This window comes from Naumovozyma castellii, chromosome 10 (genome assembly GCF_000237345.1).
Source record: "Naumovozyma castellii chromosome 10, complete genome".
In the NCBI taxonomy this organism is placed as follows: Eukaryota; Fungi; Ascomycota; class Saccharomycetes; order Saccharomycetales; family Saccharomycetaceae; genus Naumovozyma; species Naumovozyma castellii.
The window spans coordinates 406,088-427,270 of NC_016500.1; the positions used below are offsets into that span (position 1 = coordinate 406,088).

Here is a 21,183-nt window from a genome sequence, read left to right on the forward strand (position 1 = left end):
CATCTATTATTAATATCCTATTCTTTTATTTAATTTTATTATTGCAAAATTTGGTGTCAGCTTCGCGAACAATCGTTCGATGAGGAATAAAAAAAAATTTAAAATGAAAAAAAAAAATTATTCCTTAAGCTATAAACTTTTAGTAGACTCAGTACAAGGGAAATCACCAAATATTATAATATATAATATCCACGATGTCTGATATGTTGCCGTTAGCCACTTACAACTTAAATGTTGAACCATACGAACCAACGCCTGCTATCGGTTTGGATTTGCCTGTGACCATTAGGATCACAATGGCAGCTATCGACCCTGAATCTTTGGATGATGAAAAGAAGCCTTCCACTTTGAGAATGATTAAGAGAAACCCAGAGTTTGGTGAGCATGATGAAGGTGAAGATGAAGAGGAAGATGAAGATGACGATGAGCATCACCACCACCATCACCACCATGACGACCATGATCACGACCATCACCATCATCATCACCACGATCATGATGATGAGGAAGAAGAGGAACAAGAGAAATCACATAAGAAAGGTAAGAAGAAAGCACATAGTAAGAAGGATGAAGAATCATCTTCAGATGAGGATCTCGACGATGAAAGTGATGAAGAAAGTGACGATGATGAATTTGAAGAATGTATTCTATTAACCCTTTCTCCTGAGACTCAGTTTCAACAGGCATTGGATATTACCATTGCTCCCGAAGAAGATGTCCAATTTGTTGTTACTGGTTCCTATTCTGTTTCATTGACTGGTAATTATGTCAAGCACCCATTTGATACTCCAGTTGAAGATGAAGGTGAAGAGGCAAGCGACGAAGAAGAATATGATAGTGAAGAAGAATTGACACCAGAAGAGGAAGAACTTATCCAACAAATAAAGGATGATGAAGCTGCCGAAGAGGAGGAAGAAGAAGAAGAAATCGAGGAGATTGAAGATGAACTAGATGATGATCAATTAGATGCTGATTTGGAAGGTTTGGTTAATGCTAGTGATGTTGACTCCCACCTTGAAAAATTAATTTCCAAGGATGAAAAGAAGGGTCAAAACAAGAAAAGAAAGCAAGAGGAAGAAGTCGTTGAAAAGACAAAGAAATCAAAGAAAACTAAGAAAGAAGAGCCATCAAAGGAAGAGAAGAAAGTAAAGAAAGTTGAGTTCAAGAAGAACTTAGAAGAGGGACCAACTAAGAAGAAACAAGAACCAAAAATAAAAACATTAGAAGGTGGAATCGTTATTGAAGATCGTGTCGTCGGTCAAGGTCCAGGTGTTAAGAGAGGAGCAAGAGTTGGTATGAGATATATTGGTAAATTGAAGAATGGGAAGGTTTTCGACAAAAACACAAGTGGTAAACCATTTGTCTTTAAACTAGGACGTGGTGAGGTTATAAAGGGTTGGGATATCGGTGTTGCCGGTATGGCTGTTGGAGGTGAGCGTAGAATTGTCATCCCAGCACCATATGCATACGGTAAGCAAAAGCTTCCTGGTATTCCTGCTAATTCTGAACTTACCTTTGATGTCAAGCTTGTTTCTATGAAATGAAATTAAATAAATATAATTTAAATACATTTTTTAAGGAAAAAAACTTTGGTATTCCTGATCCTTTTAGCTGTTTAAGTATAGACTGTGTGCTTCTGCTCTTTTTTCATGGGAGAAATTCTTCTATCGTGATATAAAGATATAATTTCTAAGTCGTCAGTTTTAAAGAGTAGTACTTAGCACTTGTATATACATAATTTGAAGGTTAACAATCTAATTATCACTAGACTCTTCTTTTTTAAAAAGTAAGGCTTATGTAATCAAAGATTATATCAACCTGTAAATTGTCTTCATGGCTATGTAGAAACTATTTAAGAAGATAAAAATAAAAAAACTCACTAAATTGCAATGAAAGATGGGGATTTTATGGATTTTTAAAAATAAAAATATATTTATTTTTTAGAATATTTATGTGTTTCATTAAAAATTTCAAAAGGAATTAAAATTAAATAGAGAATCCAAAAAGTAAACAATAAAATGTAACCTGTTATAAATGGAGTGGTAAATTGGTCCTTGTTCGTGTCCATAATGGACTAGAAACTTAAAAAGTGAATATAATCGCTGACAAAGGTTTGTAACCAGAGTTAGCCTTTGAGGGAAGTAGCTTTTAGGGAAGCCACATTGTCGAGAAAGTAAATAGGTATATGCGAAGGATTTTGGTATTTAGTATAAAATAATTTTCAAGAATATTAAGTGCAGATGGCTGATAATAATGAGGAATTCAACTCTTTTCCTTACTGCAGTAAATATCTTATATTGGAAAATTGACTTTGCAGAATTTTCAACCATTGAACTACAGCATCTCTATCCGTATCCAATAAAGATTCATGTAGACCAGGTAAAAGACACGTTTTGCTACCGATAAACTTATCTGGAGCTACAATGGAATGTTTAAACCATTCTCTGCCTTTCAAACCACGATTTGTAATAAAGAGTCGGTCTAATTGCTTTAACTTATTATTCGATCTTAATAACCTAACATAAAGCTTGAATTTTTTAAAAAATGACCATAATGGTAAATCATGCGTACATTCTAGGTGCAACAAATAATTTTCTTTATCAAAGGCAAGGCTATCTTTCCAGGTCGCTAATTTAATTAAATTTGAAACGCTTGAAGCCAAATTAGCCAACTCTCTATCATGAGAAAATACAGTTAGCAATTTTTTATTCCAGAATTCATACCTTTCAGAAATTTCTTTTAAGTATGGGTGCGTTTGGTAAGGTAGTAATTCTGTTTCGCCTATCATTAATGTCGTAAGCCCTGTGAACATCGCTAATGTATTATGCAATTGAAAATCTGAATCTACATACGACTTAAGCCAGGATAAATTATCATACGAGGAATGTTTGTGGTATATGGCATCACCTGTTCCGTTATTTTTAAAAGAGAATTCAACAGAGGCCACTCCTAGATTATATTGAAATGCAAAAAATTCAGCATCACCATTTACATAATCAATGGTAGCATTAGTACTTTTTTTCCATTCGTCAAATAAAGTCCAATTTTCCTCCCCCTTAAAGTTAGTGAATTTTGCAGCCTTATAAATGATATCATGCAGCAATGGGTTAGCTTTGCAACTAAACTCTGAACCTGATATAGCTGAATCTAAATTGATATAAGCTAAAGTATTACGTTTCAATATTGCTGTATGCTGTTCTGCGTATTCTACAGAACCTGTTTTAGCGAATAGTTCATTATCCCAACTAATCAATTTTATGGACCGCAGCGGTTTCCAGCCAAGTTTCTTGAGCTCACTTAATCCACGGGCTATTTCTAGTAGGACAGCAGTCCCGCTGTAGGAACCGCTGCTACCACCTACTCCCCATGTATCTCTATGGCTTCCTACAATTATCTCACCGTCTGTGAAGATGCCAGGAATTCTTACTTCCAGGTCAGTTACTTCTTTGACAGCATAATCCTGCTTGTTGAATAAACGTATTTCCAAACCCTTCTCAGATGGACCAGAATAATAATGGAACCCTTCGATAGAACCTTTGGAATCGAATCGATGACCATTTTTTTTCAAATGCTTCAAGATAAAGGTTACTTCGTTCGAACTGAGTGGAACAGAAGGAATTCTTGGTAATCTCCCCGCAGGAGACATACGTTCAATATCAAAATATCTTGAGGCGTACCCTGGCGTTGTTGGATCACCTGGTGATTCTGAAAAATATTCGACAGAGCTTCTTTCAATACTTCTTGGATTTCTTGCTGGCCCATCAGGAAAGCTCTTGTATCCATTTGCGGTAGTAACTTCCCCATCATCATATGGATCTGTATACAATATGACACCAGACGCACCGTAAAGTTCTGCATTCTTCACCTTAATACCGGGCAGAAGTTTACCATGTCGTATTATATGTATCTTTCCTTCAATATTAATGTTATTTTCTATCAGTTGTTTATAATCTTCCAGGGAACCGTAATTGGAAAAAATATATTGAGCTGTTACATCACCATTGCACGAGTATGCATGGAACCCCCTCGTAAAGGAATTTGATGAATCCTCATATTCTACATCATCTTCCTCCATTGTAGCTTTAAAAATGGATTTGCCATCCCTAAGCAATTGCACATCCACATCCAAAGGTCGGCTTATCCATGGATAATATTTTGTTAATTTGGGATGAAACCCAAGATCATGAAATTGATCTTCAAGATATTGCAAATTCAATCCATCACGATTATCGTCTCTACCATTTTCACTCAAGTTTTTTAGATGAGTTTCTGCATGGTTTTCTACCTGTAATGAACTCAAATAAATCCTATAGACCTCAGCCGTAGTCAATTTACTTGAATGAGCTCTTCTAAAATCTCTTGAAAGAGAGGTCCTTGGTGCAAAAGCCATAACGAACCCCAGATAAAGGAATAAACTAGCCAGTACCAGATAGGCAAATCTTTTTTTATCCAAATGTTCCTTAACCAACTCATATACGCTTACAATACTGGATATTGTGTTACTTCTATGCCTAGTTCTAATCTGTTCGGTATCATTATCAAATAAATCGCTGCCGTCATTATCGAGGTTATCAAGTCCCAAAAATGGTGGGAGTGTCTCTAGGTCCTCATCTATGGAATTTGAACCATAGTTGGAGTTTTGAGACATCAGTTAAAGAGGTAGATGTCTTCTTCTTAGTATCTTTATTACATGTCTAAGGGTCCTTCCTTAAGCATTTCGTTTATTTATGCGCCTATATTATAAGATGGGTTACCCTGAGCTAATAAAAGGTGTCACATATTACGTAACCCATTGTTTTCTTAATATTATTACTAAATATTATTTATTAAGATATATTATGTTATATTATATTACAAAGTATTGATTCATGTTCAAATAAACGTTACTTCATGCTGGAGATGGGATGAACCCATTCTCGACAGAACATCTGGGGTATCAGTATTGATACTAGCATTTGATGATCTTCTGTTCAAAACATTATAAATAGCTCTAGACTGCAAGGCATGAGCAAAGGATAGGGCAATAGGCCAAATTGGAGCATCCCCTAATATTCTCACACCCAAGTATAAACATCTGGAGGATAACTTAGCCTTATTAATCAAATGGACGGTATCTTGTAATGGAGCCTCGGGTCCCATACATCTTTGAACTAATTCATCGGATAATGGTTTAATATCAAATGATCCATTTGTATCATTTTGTAATCTAAGGAATTCCACATAAGATTTCATTAAGTCTCCCTGAGGTAATAATTTCTTTTGTACTCTTTTTAGGACAGATTCTGTTTTCAACCAAAGGATTCTATCTGATATTCTTAACGTAGTTGGCATTTGATCCATAGGATCATACTGAGAAGCCCATAATTCAATCCTCTTCAAATACTCGGCAATGACTAAAATAGTAACAAAGACGCACATTGTTGTAAAGACGGGGGTCCTGAAATTTGTAGAGCTACCATTAACTCTAGTCACACATAGTACAGACACCCATGAGTTAATCATACTTAGCGAGTACTCTGTGGCTTCTTGCAATGAGTCCCAGTCATAGCAAACTTCATCTAAAATAGTGTTCATCTTATTCCAATCCTTTAACCAAATTCTATTCATAACATGAGTCAAATCCAGACATCTTCTAATCTTAACAAATAAATATAATGGAATGGTCAAACGAATTGTTGGCTGATTCTTGATAATTGGGATAGTTTGTTCCGTGGGGAGTAAGATTCCGCCATTTTTCATGTACACAGTTTCCCAGTACTTTATCATTGAATCAATAATCGGACGAGATGTCATTTTCCATGTTAAATCATTCATTTGAATATCGGCACTGTTAAAATTTCTTTGTTCCTGAGCCTTTCTTTCAATGAAAATCTTCTCATGAATGGTGACCATTAATGACAATGCAGTAAGTAATGAGATCTTATTATTCTCATAAAAGAATTGATTACCATTTGATAAGTACATTAAACATTCTTCGTAAGCAGAATCACCGTTCGATAGAGTTATCAATGAGAATTTGGAATCTAATACGATATTATTGTAACTTAGTTGGTTCATCCATTCCGATGCGGTAGAACAATGGAACAAAGTTTCAATCTGGCACGGTGTACCACATCTTAAATCAATGGAATGGAAGGAACAATCAATTCCAACCATGGAAGCAAATAAATTGGATAATAATAGTACCACATGACAGGTCCTAATTCTGGATTGTGCAAGAATAAAATATTGGAAATATTTTTCATTTTGTTCCAATTCTAAAGTATCATGACCTAAAATATTCTCATCACTGCTACCACCTTCGATGGTTGAGAATTCATGTGGATGATTTGGATTTGAAGTTATAACATTCGGAGGTGTTGGCGTCCTTGTTGCTGTTTTCCCCAATGATGGTGGTGTTCTTCTGAATTGATGATTATTAATTGGTGGTTGCATTTGGGTCTCTAAGGGTAGATTAATTTTATTCCTTAAAATTAGTTTGTTCAAAGTAATTAATTGAGAATCCATATTTTTAATGACGTTTATATCATCACTAAATATACCCATAAATGTCAATAAAATCGTGGATTGAATGACCCATAAAGGTATGTTATCCTCCTTGGTGGTGTCCAGTAATCTTTTAACATATATTGTGGCGATGATGGATAGAAATTTGGAATGTGACGAATGGAATGCATAAAGTGCGCCAATCATTGCTATGGAAAGAAGCAAAGGTGCATTTTTAATGGATGGTTCAATGGTTTCCAAATGAATGAAAGGGAAATATTTATGAAATTCATTTTCATACATTTTCAAATAATTATTTAATTCCGCTACCGTTGGAAGAGAGTCTTGCTTTAGATCGTTCTCCATTATGATCGTACTTCTTAATTCTTCATTAAAGAAATTCAATTCTTTAAATGAAGTAGTTGATGCAGATTGCAATTTTTGAGTAAAAAGATTTTCGTTTTGGTTTCCTTGCATGAGGGATAGTGGGTTTAATATCCTAGAGGGAGTAATATATATCTCACCATCTTCATCATCTTCGTCTTCTTCATAATCATCTTCTTCAAATACTTGTTCATTGTTTCGAGAGGGTAATACTATTTGTAATGATTCCTCCTTTAGTAAATCCAATTGCCTTGTAGTAAATAATTGTGAGATCAAATTACCAACTGAGCTTTTCCTTCTTCTACTTTTCTTATCTACACGACTTCTATCTGGTGTTAAGCTTGTCCTCTTTTTCTTTGAGTTGACATTACTCCCACGTCTACTCCTATTTGATTTACCTCCACTGTTGCTGCCATTGTTAATACGAGCCTTCAGATTGGTCATAGTGTCAGTTGTATTAGACAGTATATCAACAGAGTTTGAATTTGATTGAGAGTCAGAGGCAGATGGTGATGAAGCGCCACTTGATGAATTGCCTGAGTCGTTAAAATTGTAAAACCCAATATCATTAATATTTTTAAATTGAATACTTGAATCGAATTTTTTATTATTGTCCAAATATTTATTCAACCATTGAGCGGATTCTGTGTCTATATTACCTGTGGTATTAGATGGTTCACGTTGATGGTTTTGGTCTTGCTTTTGTCCTAATTGGTCATTACTCATTGCGTTTGGTGATATGGCTTCATCTTCCATTGGTGTGTCGTCGTTATAATTGAAGTAGTCCAAATTGAAATTATTGGCAAAGAGAGATTTACCATTATGGTCATTGTTTGGTGCATCTGGTGTATCAAAACCTGACGAACCACCTACGGATGGTCCCATTGTTAAGATGTCAGTCAAAGAAGGTAAATTTTTTAAGAAAGTGGAAGGTGTAAACGCCGATGGAGAATTTACGTCACTTTCTGAATGTTTTGGATCTTGCATAAAATATGCAGTTGTTGGTGATAATATTGGAGCTGAAGTGGCAGTGGGGATGGGGATTTGTTTATTTGATTCACCATTTTCTTGCTTGGGTTCAAAAATTTTTAAACTAGAGAATTGCTTTTGTAGTAGAGGGTCATCTAAAGTGGGAAAATTAACTGATGACTGTGCTGGTAATATTACATCGTCAGCGTCCAATAAACCAACTTCCATGGCTTTATCCATCAATTGCTTTGTTGTCAATTGAGGAGTCGAAAATCCAACTTGATGTGGTGCTTCAGTGGAGGGGCTTGGTTCCTTATCAAATTGCAAACCTTTGGAAAGGTTAGTTGATGAATACGTGTATGAACCTGCTGCAGAGAATGATGCATGTCTTTGGCGACCCCTTGTTGATGAGGCAAAGGGAGCAGATGGGTCAAATGAGGAAGAACCAGTGGATGAAAGCGATGGTGAGATTGTGGGCATTTGTGGTTCCTGTGGCTCCTGTGGCTGGGGTTGTTGTGCCATGGCTTCATGGAATATTGCAGCACCATTTGATGAAGTTGGTACAGAAATGTCAATATTTTGATTCTTTATAATTTCTTTCAGATCATTTTGTAATTGTTCGTTTGTCTTCCCCAGCGGGTCATTTAAGACAGGCAACATTGTCTGTTTATTACCTTCAATATGAACTATATGCTTATAAGTATCATCATGGTCATTTCTTTTCCTTCTTGTATTAGCCAAAGATTTCAAATTTGAATTTGATTGGGCAGTGGATGCTAATATGTTATCGTTATGAGTTGCTGAATTATTCATGATGGAGGAGTGCAATTTAGTTTGATATCTTAGCACTAAATCTCTTCTAGCAAAGCATCTACCGCAAAATACACAAACGAATGGTTTTTCCCTCGTGTGAGACCGTTGATGTCTCTTTAAATGTTCTGTTCTTGTGCAGATGGGACATAGGAACGGTCTTGGTTTGTCAGTCTTTATAGTTCTTGACTTTTTAGGGATAGGCAGCGTGGTAGTAGCAGCAGCAGCAGCAGCAGTGAGAGAAACAGCGGCGGGTCCACTCTGTCTGGCAGTCATAGTATAGTAAAGTTTGAGTAGTTATTGTATGCAAATAGAACCCTTTAGATGGCGTATCTGGGGACCAAATAGGCAGCTGAGTGAGTGTCGAATTGTAGATTAGACGATAATCAACACTACGAACAATGCTGCTGTCTCCCTCCCTGAGTGTTTCCCTCGATCTTTCCTCGAGGAATTTTCCAAGAAAAATCTCGGGGGTTATATGCGCCAGACAATAGCCGCCCAGAAACGGCCGTGCAGAGCACTGCATTTGATCTGTCGTCATCGCGAGCCACTACAAATGCAAACGTCTATGTGTCCATCTTCCCCAAACTCTATTGGTCACTTAAACTGGTCACTTTCTCTTCCAGTAATCATGCCAATGTAACATACTGTGTTTCTATCGAGAATGGGGTTACCCGCAGCTCATTTTCCTATTTTTCTAATTTTCTTAGGGCTCGCGCCGTCGCGTCGTTCCCATTTTTTCCTCCATTTCTTTGCTATAAAGGCGAACATTGTTCATCTCTTTCTTTCAGTATTCTCTTCTCTTTCGTCTTGTTTCTTTCCATTAGTTCTTGTTTAAAAGGACCAACTTTGTCCAAAAGTTATCCACCGCAATAGACAGTACGCCACTGTGGCCGTGCGTTCATAGGGCTCGTTTTGAGTTGAGTTCGTACATTATTCCACCACAGTGTTCGTGATAAGCGGTCAATATAAGGAGAGATTGAACGTTGCCCTATAAGAACTCGAGTGGATATTCATTTACATGAGACTCGAGTGTCAGAGGGCCCCGACATATTTAATATTTATTTAGATTGTTATCTCGTAGATACATATGGGACCCAGCAAGGGTCGGAAGAGCACTTCATCCATTAAGACGTCTTTGGTGGATGGTTCTCGCTCAGTACTAGTGATAATCTTCCATCGCATGCCAAAGTGTTCCACTGTGCTTTGAAACAATTTATCTGTTTTAACGTTACGAATAGTCGACGCAATGAGACACTTGTAACACTCACTCTCTAGCAGACATTGTCTTAAACATGAACATAGATCTGTAAAGCATGTGCTATCGTACGTTACATCTGCTCCAATGACTACATTGACTCTCTCAGGAATGGGTTGGTCCGGGCTATTCCACCATAATTTTTGTAATTTGATATGGTTGTCCACATTGACTTCATTCATCTGGAAATTATCTTGCATTTGTCCACTCACCAATTCGGAATCTCCATCAGTCACATACATACGTCTCAACTTGTTATCCTTCATCTTATCCATCGAGGCAATGGTTAAACTCACTAACCCTGTACCAGCACCTAATTCCAAGATGTTATCATCATCATTTATTAACGCATCTTCGTGATCCACAAGATACTTACTTAAATACACTGAGGCTGCCCATGTACGAAACCCAGTAGTATTCATAGCACTAATTAAATACGGTTTCTCTCGAATCAGAACTTTAATGGCGGAATTAAATCGATACATTATTATATCGTCATTATCTTTAATCCCATCAAAATTGACATTTAAAAGCTCAATATATTTATCATAGATCCACTCACTAAATATACCCTCCTCATCCTTATCTTGCAACACATTCTTATCAATTAATCCTTTCAACACAAGTTTCAAATAATATTTATTGATGTCATTGATAGATTCCAAACTTTCGATCAATTTGTCAAGGGAAAGTTCATCCTGATGACTCTTTATCAGATCAATCACTTGATCCACAGGGTATCGTTGTCTCAATCGATCACTCAGCAAATCATCCATTTATATTTGGTTTTTTTCAAACATTATTCTATGTACCAGTCAAAACTTACATCAAGATTTGAAATATTGAAAAATTAACTTAACGTTACAAAATGACGTACGTATCTTCTTTCATCATCTTCACCAAAACTTTACGAAACAAGCCTTACAAGCATGTCCTCATACAAATCCACTAGTATCATTGTCGTACTAGTGTCTATACTATGCTACATTTATAAACTCCAGATTTCCAAAGAGGTATACCCACCTCCATTGAAATACAACCAATTGACAACGCCAGGGGACCAAATTGAAACCATATTCTTAGAATCCTGGTATGATTACGTGAAATACGGGTTCGGTTATGACATCTATCATCCCATATCACACACAGGTGAAAATATGCCCTCTGATGGTAACCCATTGGGTTGGATCATCGTCGATTCCATTGATACCATGATGCTAATGTATAATTCAACAAGTTTATACAAGGATGAATTCCATCAGGAAATAATGAACGTGGAAAGTTGGGTTGCCAATGAACTGGATTATTCTGTTGTCAATGCAGAGATCAATATTTTTGAAACTACTATTAGAATGCTGGGTGGTCTGTTATCCGCGTATTATCTCTCCAATGAATTAAACATTCCGGACTCAACACCTCAGGTTTACTTACAAAGAGCTATACAATTGGCTGATAGATTGACTCCTGCATTCTCCCAATCACAAACAGGTATCCCATTTTCCAGTATCAACTTATTAACAGGAAGAGCAGTGAAAAATCATCAAGATAATGGTGCTTCATCAACCGCAGAATTCACTACTTTGCAACTAGAGTTCAAATACTTGGCTTATTTGACTGGGAATGTAACTTATTGGCAATTAGTGGAAAACGTGTACCCACCACTATACCAAAATAATGACTTACTATCACCAGAACCTTTCGATTCATTGATCCCCATCTTTACACTTCCAGATACGGGTAAATTCAGTACTACAAATATAAGATTAGGATCTCGTGGTGATTCCTTTTATGAATATTTGATCAAACAGTATTTGCAAACCCATGAAACTTTATACTATGATTTATTTAGACATTCCATGGATAGCGTTAAACGTCATTTAGTGGGCCACACCGTGGGTCCATCTCATCTATTATACATTGGTGAAAGGGTCAATGGGTTACAACACGGAGAATTATCATCAAAGATGGATCATTTAGTTTGTTTCCTGGGGGGTGCCCTAGCCATGGGCGCCACTCAGGGTGCCCCCATCGATGAGGCCAGAACCGCCGCCAATGGATTTTGGAATGATGATAGAGAATCAGATTGGGAAATGGCACAAAATTTAACACAAACATGTTACAGAATGTATCATGATAACGAAGTCTCAGGACTATCACCGGAAATTGTGGTATTTAACGATGGAACTCATAATGAAGAGATCACGGACAAGAACCAAGAATTTTACGTCAAACCGTTGGACAAACATACTTTGCAAAGACCAGAAACCGTGGAATCCATCATGTTCTTACATCATTTGTCAAGCGATCCCGCACAGAAGCAAATGTATAGACAATGGGGGGCAGAGATACTTGATAATTTTGCCAAAAATACCTGCGTGGATTGTGAAGTGGATAACCACAGAAGATACGTTTCCTTGGATGATTGTTTCGTACAACCAACTCTGAAACGAGACAATTTGGAAAGTTTCTGGTTAGCAGAAACTTTAAAATATTTATATCTTTTATTTGATGATGAAAGTGAATCTAAGATGACAGAATGGGTATTTAATACCGAAGCTCATGTGTTCCCCGTATTGTCATCTGTTGAATTAGAGAAATTAGGATTAGTGACAGGATGGTCAATCTAACCCTCTACATTTACGTCGACTAGATAAATAGATCTATAGAATATAACATTAGATATAGCGTTATAGAAAGAACCTGATTTTTATTTTTCAAACGACTTAAAACGTTAATACAAGTCTTCGGTCAAAAATATTTGACATGCATAACGCTTAGAAAAATTTTCAAGATAATCATCTCATCTCATCACTTTTCATATTTTCAATCAACAGTTGACACAGTTAATTATCGGAATAATCATTCCCATTCTTGATATTAGCAGGAAGCACAAAGAGGAGAAACAAATATGGACGCTAATCCACTGCTAGAATGCTTTGCATTTACTTTACATCCAGATGCTAGTACCAGAACTCAAGCCGAGGCAAGTTTGAAAGAAGCTAGCGCAACGCCGGGATTCCTTGGTGCATGTTTGGACATTATATCATCTAATGAAGTTCCTGAACAAATTAAATTATCTGCATCATTATATTTTAAAAATAAGATCAACTATGGTTGGAATCAAGAACAAAATGGTGGTAATAAAAACAGTCCAGTATATTCGGTAGACAATGATGAAAAACCAGTTATAAAAGATATGCTATTACAAACTATGTTGCAATGTGCCAAACAATCTCCAAGTTGTATCAGAATTTTGAATTCGGCCCTATCTACAATTATTGCATATGATTATCCTGAGAAGAAATGGGAATCTTTGCTACCCCAATCAATGGAGTTATTATCATCCAATAACGATATAGACTCTATCCATATTGGTTTATTATGTCTTTCTGAAATCTTTAGAACTTATAGATGGAAAAACAATGATGATAGACAGGAGCTAGAAATGCTAATCATGCAATCTTTCCCAAACCTATTAGAATTTACCAACACTACGTTATTTCAGGAAGGTAAGAATATGAATGATGCCAAATTTGGTGAATTAGTTAAATTAGTCATTAAAATTTACAAATTCGTTGTTTACACAGATTTACCCTTTGTGTTGCAACGTCCAGAGTCTTTTATTCCCTGGGCTAACTTTTTCGTTGCCATTATACAACAAGATCTACCAACTGAATTATTGAATTCCACTGCAAATGATATAGATTCGAGAAATAGAAATCCATGGGTTAAGTGTAAAAAATGGGCTTATGCAAATTTGTACAGATTATTCCAAAGATATGCATCCAGATCACTTACCAGGAAATTCGATTATAAAGATTTTAAAGAGATGTACCTATCACAATTTTTACCTCAATTATTAAACCTAATTTTCCAACAAATTGAAAGATGGGGCAATAGATCTTTATGGTTAAGTGATGCATCCATATATTACTGTTTGAACTTTATTGAACAATGTGTCGTACAAAAGACTACATGGAAATTAGTGGAACCTCATTATACTGTCATTTTACAACATGTTATATTTCGTTTATTGACACCAACTGAGGAGACATTAGAGACATTTGAAAACGACCCACAGGAATATATTCATAGAAATCTCGAATTATGGGATGATGACTATTCCCCAGATCTCGCTGCCATTGCCTTATTAATAACATGTATCACAAAGAGGGGCAAAGTAACGTTACAACCAACTTTGGAATTTATTATAAGCAACTTACAAGCTAATGTTGGTGATTTCCAAAATATCACCTTAGAAAATGCCGTCCAAATTGAATCTTCTTTGAAGATCTTCTCTAGTATTATTGATAGACTAACTGCAAAGGACTCGTTTGCCGCAGAGGTGGAACAATTTTTAAAAGCATTCGTTTACCCGTTCTTCTCATCTAATTATGCTTTTTTGAGAGCCCGTGCTTGTGAAATTGCATCTAAATTGGAAGTTGTTGAATTTAGAGATACTTCAGTGATGCCAGTTATTTATCAAGGTATCATGTCATGCTTTATTGAGGATAACGACTGCTTACCTGTAAATTTGGCAGCTGCATTAGCCATGCAAGCATTTATTACCAAACGAGATTTCAAAGAGGCATTATCGCCCGCAGTTATTCCTACCATGCACAAATTATTGGCTTTATCTAATGAATTTGAAACGGATGCGGTATCTGGGGTCATGCAAGAATTCGTGGAGCAATTTGCTGAACAGTTACAACCGTTTGGTGTGGAATTGATGAATAATTTAGTACAACAATTTTTGAAATTTGCTATTGATTTACATGAAGCATCTAATTACGATCCAAATAACATGTTGGCACAGAATGATATACCTGATGAATCCGACAAACAAATGGCTGCTCTAGGCGTCCTTTCGACTGCGATCTCTATCTTATTATCGTTTGAAAATTCACCCGAGATTGTTAAGAATTTGGAACAATCTTTCTATCCTGCAGCTGAATTCATATTGAAAAATGACATGGAAGATTTCTATCATGAATTGTGTGAATTCTTAGAAAGTTCCTCATTTTTATTAAAAACTATAAGCCCTATTGCCTGGAAGGTTTTGGAATTAATTGGAGAATGTAATAGAAAGCCTGAAAGTATGGTTGCTTTTTATTTGGAAGATTTTCTTGTCGCATTGAATAATATCCTTGTTTATGGGAAAGATGAATTGCAAAAGAATGATTTTTATTCCAAGATTCTCTTCGAAATCTATCAAAAGGCAATTTCTTCTGATGATAATTCATTAAGTGAACTTGTCAGTATCTTCGAACTTTCACAAAAGATGACGCTGGCGTTAGGTCAAAAATTGCAACCGGCCTATAGGGAACAATTTTTAAAAGATGTAATTAACGCAATAGTTACAGAAAAGGATGCTGGCTTGAAGAAACATGTGGTTTTTGGTGTTACTTCATTCAATGTCATTATAGCAAACATGATTTCCGAACCTTTATCTACGTTAAACTTTCTACAACAGGCGAATATATTGGAGTTATTCTTCCAAACCTGGTTTACAGTATACATCCCAAACTTCCAAAGAGTTTACGACATTAAGTTATCATTGATCGCAGTATTGGATATGAGTTGTAATGTTAGTGAGATGGAATTGAACGCATTGTCTCTAAATTCGATTGTTCCACAATTAGGTAAAGTTCTTGTTCAATTAATTGGGAAACTCCCTAAGGCCATTAAGGATTTAGAAGATAAGAGAAAGGAATTTTCGGCATTTGGATCAGAAAAGTTCGAAGGTTGGGATGACACCCTCGCTGGTGATTATGATGACGAGGATGAAGAAGATGGTGCTGCAGATGCAGATGGAAATTTCGACGAATTAGTCGAAATGTTAAGAAAAGATAACGATTATGCTTTTGTTAACGGTGGCTCTTTTGGTGACAACGATACCTTTGATGATCTTGAAGAAGATCCCCTCACGGAGTCGATATTGACAAGTATAGATGCTTTTGCGTTTTTCAGAAACTCCATATCATCACTACAACAAGGAAATGTTGAAAGATATCAGGAAATTATGGCTACTTTAACGCCCGATGATGAGCAGATACTCAATCACGTCCTAAGCTTATAGAGAATGGATACAGTATTAACTATTTAGACTTATAGACATAGAATTGGTTACAGCAGCATACGTATATTAAATACCAACCATCATTTCAGATTACGTTATCGATCATCTCCGGGTAAAACGTAGAAAAAAAATTCTTCAAGCTCAATCTCATCGCAAGAAAAATTGAAAAATTATGTTAGTTAAGAAGAGAAAGAGTTTGTATCTCTTACAACTTTGGTTGGTAAAGCATAGTATCGTGAACTAAAATTCCTGATTGACTAAAAATGGGTTCTTCTGATGATGTATTGGCTAGTTTTTCTCATGGTATTGATAGATTTGCATTCCAGGCGAATATTTCACAGAGAAACGTTGTAGACATCTATCCATTAGATCCATCTAAATCTTATAAGATTAACAGTTCTTTGGTTAATCATTTGGATTACGAGCAAAATGATTTTAAGGCCTCAGATGTGATATTTGCCGGATGGTGTAGTAACGCTGATTCGGTTGTGGCCACAACTCAGTCAAAGAGAAAAATAAGCGATAATGATGAACAAGTTGAAGAAATAGTCGATAGTAAAAGTGAGGGATATTTTATAAATGGGTTTAGTGATGGAAGAGTTGTTGCATTTTCTTCCAATGGGAAGGATATCGTCAATATCATCCGCAACAAAGATGAGATAGTGGGTGTTGCTACAGAAGGTCCATTCATTTGGATTCTAGACAGTGATAAATGTGTTAAAAAACTGGAGTATAATAAATCAAAACCTATTAAAACGTTTCATCTAGTTGATGGGAAAGATGAAACGATTACACACTTCCAATTGTTACACTCTCAAGAGACATTATACTTGGGGATTATAACCGAAAATTCTGTCTACATTGTGGATCCATCTAAGAGAAGACCTGTCACTGTGGCCAACTATAATATTTTTGGTGCTATATCATGTGAATTCTCTGAGGATGGTAAATATTTTATTATTGCTAATATTGATAAGATAGCTGTTTTTGATGCTACCACAGAACAAGAAGTACAAACTTGGTCAGCTCAAAGTGAGAAATTGAAAGTCATTGATGAATACGTTGGAAGTTTGAACGTAGATGGTAAAATAACGTTCTATACCCTTGGTGAAAACGATGCAATCTGCTCAATTGATGTCTCCGGTTCAGAAGCAATTGATTTTGTAGAAACAGGTTCTAATGTTCTGATTGCTTGGTTAAATGTCAATGAACCAAATTTTACAAAAATAAGTTTAGATACCATAAAAAATAATAAAGAAATTATCCTAAATGAAGGTAATAAGCAACCTGTCGAGGCTGAATCCAACCAAGACAAAATTAAAGAACCAGAAGTGTTGAAGGAGGAAGAGAATGAAAAACCATTAAAGAATAAAATAACTAAAACTGAACAGAATGAATTAAGCGAAAATCTATTGAAATGCCTGGAGACAGAAACTCCTGAAGAAACTATTCTAGACTATGTGCTTTCCGATAAATGGACGGAAGCAAGAATAAAGAAATTTGTGTCTACCCAAATAAGAGCACCTGAAGTAGTAGCAAAATTAACTGACATTATCACTTCTGAATTAAACAAGAGAACATGGAGTAAAAGTGGATTATTAACAATATGGTTAAAGTGGCTTTTTACCTTCAGGAATACCGAACTGAACTCCATGAAAAATAAACATACCAAGAAAAATATAAAACATCTAAAAAGCTCCTTAAAGACTTCGAGTGACACTTTGCCGATTCTATTGGGAATTCAAGGGAAGCTGGAAATGTTAAAGAACCAAGCCAACTTGAGAAAATACCTCCAAGAGCTAAAAATACAAGATGAGGAAGTTAATGCAGAAGCCGAAATAATTGACGAAGAGCAATTAATTGATGGTAACGGGGAAGAAAGTCATTCCAACAGTGAGATATTTGTTGATGCCACGGAGTTCTAAGTACATTACATTACATATACATACGTCGATAATAGAAAACTTAAAATAGTTGTAATTTAAGAGCCTTTTTATTGACAAAAGTCACTCGCCTCATACGGTTTCCCCACACTAGCTGACGTAAGCCGATGCGATGCGATGTCTTCGAGAAATTTTTTTATTCCAAGTTGAATAGATATGTCATTAGAACTTATTGTTTCTAGGACAGTGGAAATGACTCTATACATTTCTGGTTGATAACCCAAAATTATCTAATTTTACTTCTTCCTCAAGCGTCACCCAATAACTTTGCAAAAAATGGCTGAACCTAAAAAGATGTACATTTCGTACAACAACATCCATAAATTATGTCAAAAAGTTGCCAAGGAGATCTTAGCCAAGAACGAGAGACCTGATATTATTATTGCTATTACTGGTGGTGGTATGATTCCTGCTAGAATTATCAGATCGTTCTTGAAAGTTAAAGGTGAAAAAAATATTCCAATTCAAGCCATCGGTTTATCATTATACGAAGATATGGGTGTCGATGACACTGTGGAGACTATTGGCAAGGAAGTCATCAGAACTCAATGGCTTGATTTTATGGCACTAGATAAACATTTTGATTCTTTAATCGGTAAGAAAGTTTTAATTGTGGATGAGGTTGATGACACAAGAACTACTTTACATTATGCGGTCACTGAACTAGAAAAGGAAATTGAGGTACAACAAAAGAGATTGAATAGATTAAATGAAGAAACTACACTTTCCGTTTTTGTTTTGCATAATAAGGATAAACCAAAGAAAGCTGATTTACCAGCAAAAATGATGGAAACCGGTCATTACATGGCTGCAGTTACAGTTCCAGATGAATGGTTATGTTATCCATGGGAAGCTGATGATATTGAAGAGCATACTGAACTGGCTAAACAACAAGGGAATGATTAAACCAGCGATAATTGATATCATTCTATTACTTTGAACAGTGCAAATAATTATGTAAATTACAATTTATCTTGCTTTATATTTAAGACTACATAAGTTCTTAATTGATAAACGATTGCTTAGAAAAAAAAAATTCTATAGGAGTCTTTGTTGCATCTCTACCATTTGTTGAACTTGTTGATGCAACATTTCCTTCAAATCTTCCACATCGTTTTGAAGTTCTTCAGCTGCCTCAGTCTTTTCACCTAATAGTTGCAATGCAGTTTCTAATTTCTGATTTACAGATTCGATTTGGGTCTTTAGTTTCAAATTCTCCTCTTTTATGCTCTTAACACCTTCATTCTCTTCTAGCAGTCTTAATATTTCATCGTTTGCGTTATCCTTCTCTTTTTTTAATCGAGTATATGTCTCTTCCAAGGCGGCATATTCTCCTTCGATCCTTCTTATCTCTGAACCCAACCTACTCATCATCTGTGAGTTCATTTGTGTGTTAGAGGCATTACTTAATAATGCTGTGCTTGTTTTACGTAATGATAATGGGATTTGAGAAGAAGGTGTCCTTTGAAACATCGATTCAAGATCTGCTGCTTCTTCTGGTACCTCACCCAATTCTAGTACTGGCAATTGTTTGTTATTGTGCCCACTTTCTTGCGTGATGGAGTCATTTAAACATTCCACAGAATTTGTAGGTGAAACGCTACCTTCCTTATCATCTGTGTGTAAAATGACACTATTGTCAATGTTATCCAGGTTATCGTTTTCCAAATCGCTGTTGTTATCGGGATTACCTCCAAATGGTATGTCAGAGTTTAACCATTCCTCTTGCAAGTTGCGCATTAGAGAATCACTTGAAATTTTAGATGATATTGAATAATTTTTATTTTTAGGGATCAATAGTTCACCAGAGTTGGAAGGAACTTCTTGGGTTCCAATATTGTTTTGTAATTGTGACTTTTGAATATTGAACTTCTTTTGAAGGAGTGAGTAATCTTCTGTTCGGGTATGTAATGCATTGTTTAGGTTGTCTATCTTCAGGTTCAAGTTTTTGATTTGCTCTTTTAATTCTTCATTTTGTTCACGTTCATTGTTTAACTGTTTCACTAACTTTGTCTTTTCTGTTCTTAATTGTTCAAGATCTTTATTGAGCTTGACAATATCTTTCTTTGAATCGTTTAGAGTTGAGTTGAGATTTGTGATCTTAGAATTCAATGAAAATTCTATACTTTCCCAATTTTCTTTACTTGATTTGAACTGATTTTGTAAAATTTCATACTGATCTCGTGGATGACCTGTAGTGTCTTGGGTATTCGTTCTAATAGGATTCCCCAGTATATTTGTTGATGTTATTTCGTCATTTACGTTTTCTAACTCGATTCGAAGTTTTTCAATAGTAGATTCTAAAGTCAATATATGATCATTGTTTGTTTTCTTCAATGAGTCAATTTCACTCTGATGGTTTAAGATCGTATCGTTCAAACTTGTTGTAGAAGAAGTCAATTTTTCAGTTAATTCATTTATCTTTACGTCCTTTTCGTTCAATTGACTTTGTAAATGAGCTAACTCATCCGTTTCCTTCAAAAGAGAAGAGATCTTTACTGTTGATTCAGTTAATGACTTTTCAAGAGATGCATTAGCCATTTTTATATTCTTTAGGTCAATATCCTTTTCCTCTAAGTCATTCTTTGCTGCTGTCAATTGCGTTTGTAAATCAGTGTATTCATTCTTTAAAGACTTCAACTCTGTTGACTTTCTAAAGTCACTCTTGGATAAATTTTCGCCTTCTGTTCTTAATTGATTGATAATATCATCTTTTTCTTTTATCAGTCTGAATAGACTTGAATCGGGTATAGGCGGGGATTGTGCAGAATTTTCGTTAACCTGAATCTTTAAGCTCTCGTTCTCTTTAATGATATCCGTCAAGTACGGCCTCAATTGGTTTAATAAACTTTCTACATCAAGTTCCTCATAATTATTAGGAAGCCATGTTTCAATGGTGGGCTTAGCATGCTCAGTAATTGTGGCATCGTCTTTGTGTGGCGTATTTTGTTGTAAATCTAAAGATGATTGTATGGGAGAGATGGTAGATTCTATGCTCTTGTTATTTTCAGTTGGTACAAATTCAGAGGCATTTAATTGTGGAGATGAAGTAGCAGTGATTGAAGGAGAATTTAAGTTTGATTTTTTGCCCTTCTTCTTTCCTTTTTTGGTGGCCAGAGAAAGACGTTCCTCCAGTGATAGTTTTTTTCTATGGTCTGGCATTTCACAGAAATGGATGTGTCAGGTATACTGGATTGGTATGTATTAGTTGAATATAGTTGTTCGTTATGCTCGTAGTGAAGTATCATATTGGA

At 35.7% G+C, this 21,183-nt stretch overlaps 9 protein-coding genes across 9 annotated transcripts; 5 read left to right on the plus strand and 4 right to left on the minus strand.

Annotated features, from left to right (window-relative positions):
- Positions 1–194: 194 nt before the first annotated feature.
- Positions 195–1,544, plus strand: FPR4 (peptidylprolyl isomerase FPR4; the record flags this gene model as incomplete). The annotated part of the gene is made up of 1 exon (XM_003678480.1): positions 195–1,544. The coding sequence occupies one exon, from the start codon at positions 195–197 to the stop codon at positions 1,542–1,544; it is 1,350 nt and encodes a 449-aa protein (XP_003678528.1).
- Positions 1,545–2,275: 731 nt separating this feature from the next.
- VPS70 (putative zinc metalloprotease) lies at positions 2,276–4,648 on the minus strand (the record flags this gene model as incomplete). Its single annotated transcript, XM_003678481.1, has 1 exon — positions 2,276–4,648. One exon carries the CDS (start codon positions 4,646–4,648, stop codon positions 2,276–2,278), a length of 2,373 nt encoding a protein of 790 aa, XP_003678529.1.
- A 224-nt stretch (positions 4,649–4,872) lies between these two features.
- On the minus strand, positions 4,873–8,925 carry RSF2 (Rsf2p; the record flags this gene model as incomplete). The annotated part of the gene is made up of 1 exon (XM_003678482.1): positions 4,873–8,925. One exon carries the CDS (start codon positions 8,923–8,925, stop codon positions 4,873–4,875), a length of 4,053 nt encoding a protein of 1,350 aa, XP_003678530.1.
- A 789-nt stretch (positions 8,926–9,714) lies between these two features.
- On the minus strand, positions 9,715–10,683 carry EFM3 (protein-lysine N-methyltransferase; the record flags this gene model as incomplete). Its single annotated transcript, XM_003678483.1, has 1 exon — positions 9,715–10,683. The coding sequence occupies one exon, from the start codon at positions 10,681–10,683 to the stop codon at positions 9,715–9,717; it is 969 nt and encodes a 322-aa protein (XP_003678531.1).
- A 153-nt stretch (positions 10,684–10,836) lies between these two features.
- Positions 10,837–12,534, plus strand: MNS1 (mannosyl-oligosaccharide 1,2-alpha-mannosidase; the record flags this gene model as incomplete). The annotated part of the gene is made up of 1 exon (XM_003678484.1): positions 10,837–12,534. The coding sequence occupies one exon, from the start codon at positions 10,837–10,839 to the stop codon at positions 12,532–12,534; it is 1,698 nt and encodes a 565-aa protein (XP_003678532.1).
- Positions 12,535–12,815: 281 nt separating this feature from the next.
- NMD5 (Nmd5p) lies at positions 12,816–15,986 on the plus strand (the record flags this gene model as incomplete). Its single annotated transcript, XM_003678485.1, has 1 exon — positions 12,816–15,986. The coding sequence occupies one exon, from the start codon at positions 12,816–12,818 to the stop codon at positions 15,984–15,986; it is 3,171 nt and encodes a 1,056-aa protein (XP_003678533.1).
- Positions 15,987–16,249: 263 nt separating this feature from the next.
- UTP9 (Utp9p) lies at positions 16,250–17,911 on the plus strand (the record flags this gene model as incomplete). The annotated part of the gene is made up of 1 exon (XM_003678486.1): positions 16,250–17,911. One exon carries the CDS (start codon positions 16,250–16,252, stop codon positions 17,909–17,911), a length of 1,662 nt encoding a protein of 553 aa, XP_003678534.1.
- Positions 17,912–18,205: 294 nt separating this feature from the next.
- Positions 18,206–18,835, plus strand: XPT1 (xanthine phosphoribosyltransferase; the record flags this gene model as incomplete). Its single annotated transcript, XM_003678487.1, has 1 exon — positions 18,206–18,835. The coding sequence occupies one exon, from the start codon at positions 18,206–18,208 to the stop codon at positions 18,833–18,835; it is 630 nt and encodes a 209-aa protein (XP_003678535.1).
- Positions 18,836–18,967: 132 nt separating this feature from the next.
- On the minus strand, positions 18,968–21,091 carry SGM1 (Sgm1p; the record flags this gene model as incomplete). Its single annotated transcript, XM_003678488.1, has 1 exon — positions 18,968–21,091. The coding sequence occupies one exon, from the start codon at positions 21,089–21,091 to the stop codon at positions 18,968–18,970; it is 2,124 nt and encodes a 707-aa protein (XP_003678536.1).
- Between the last annotated feature and the right edge of the window lie 92 nt (positions 21,092–21,183).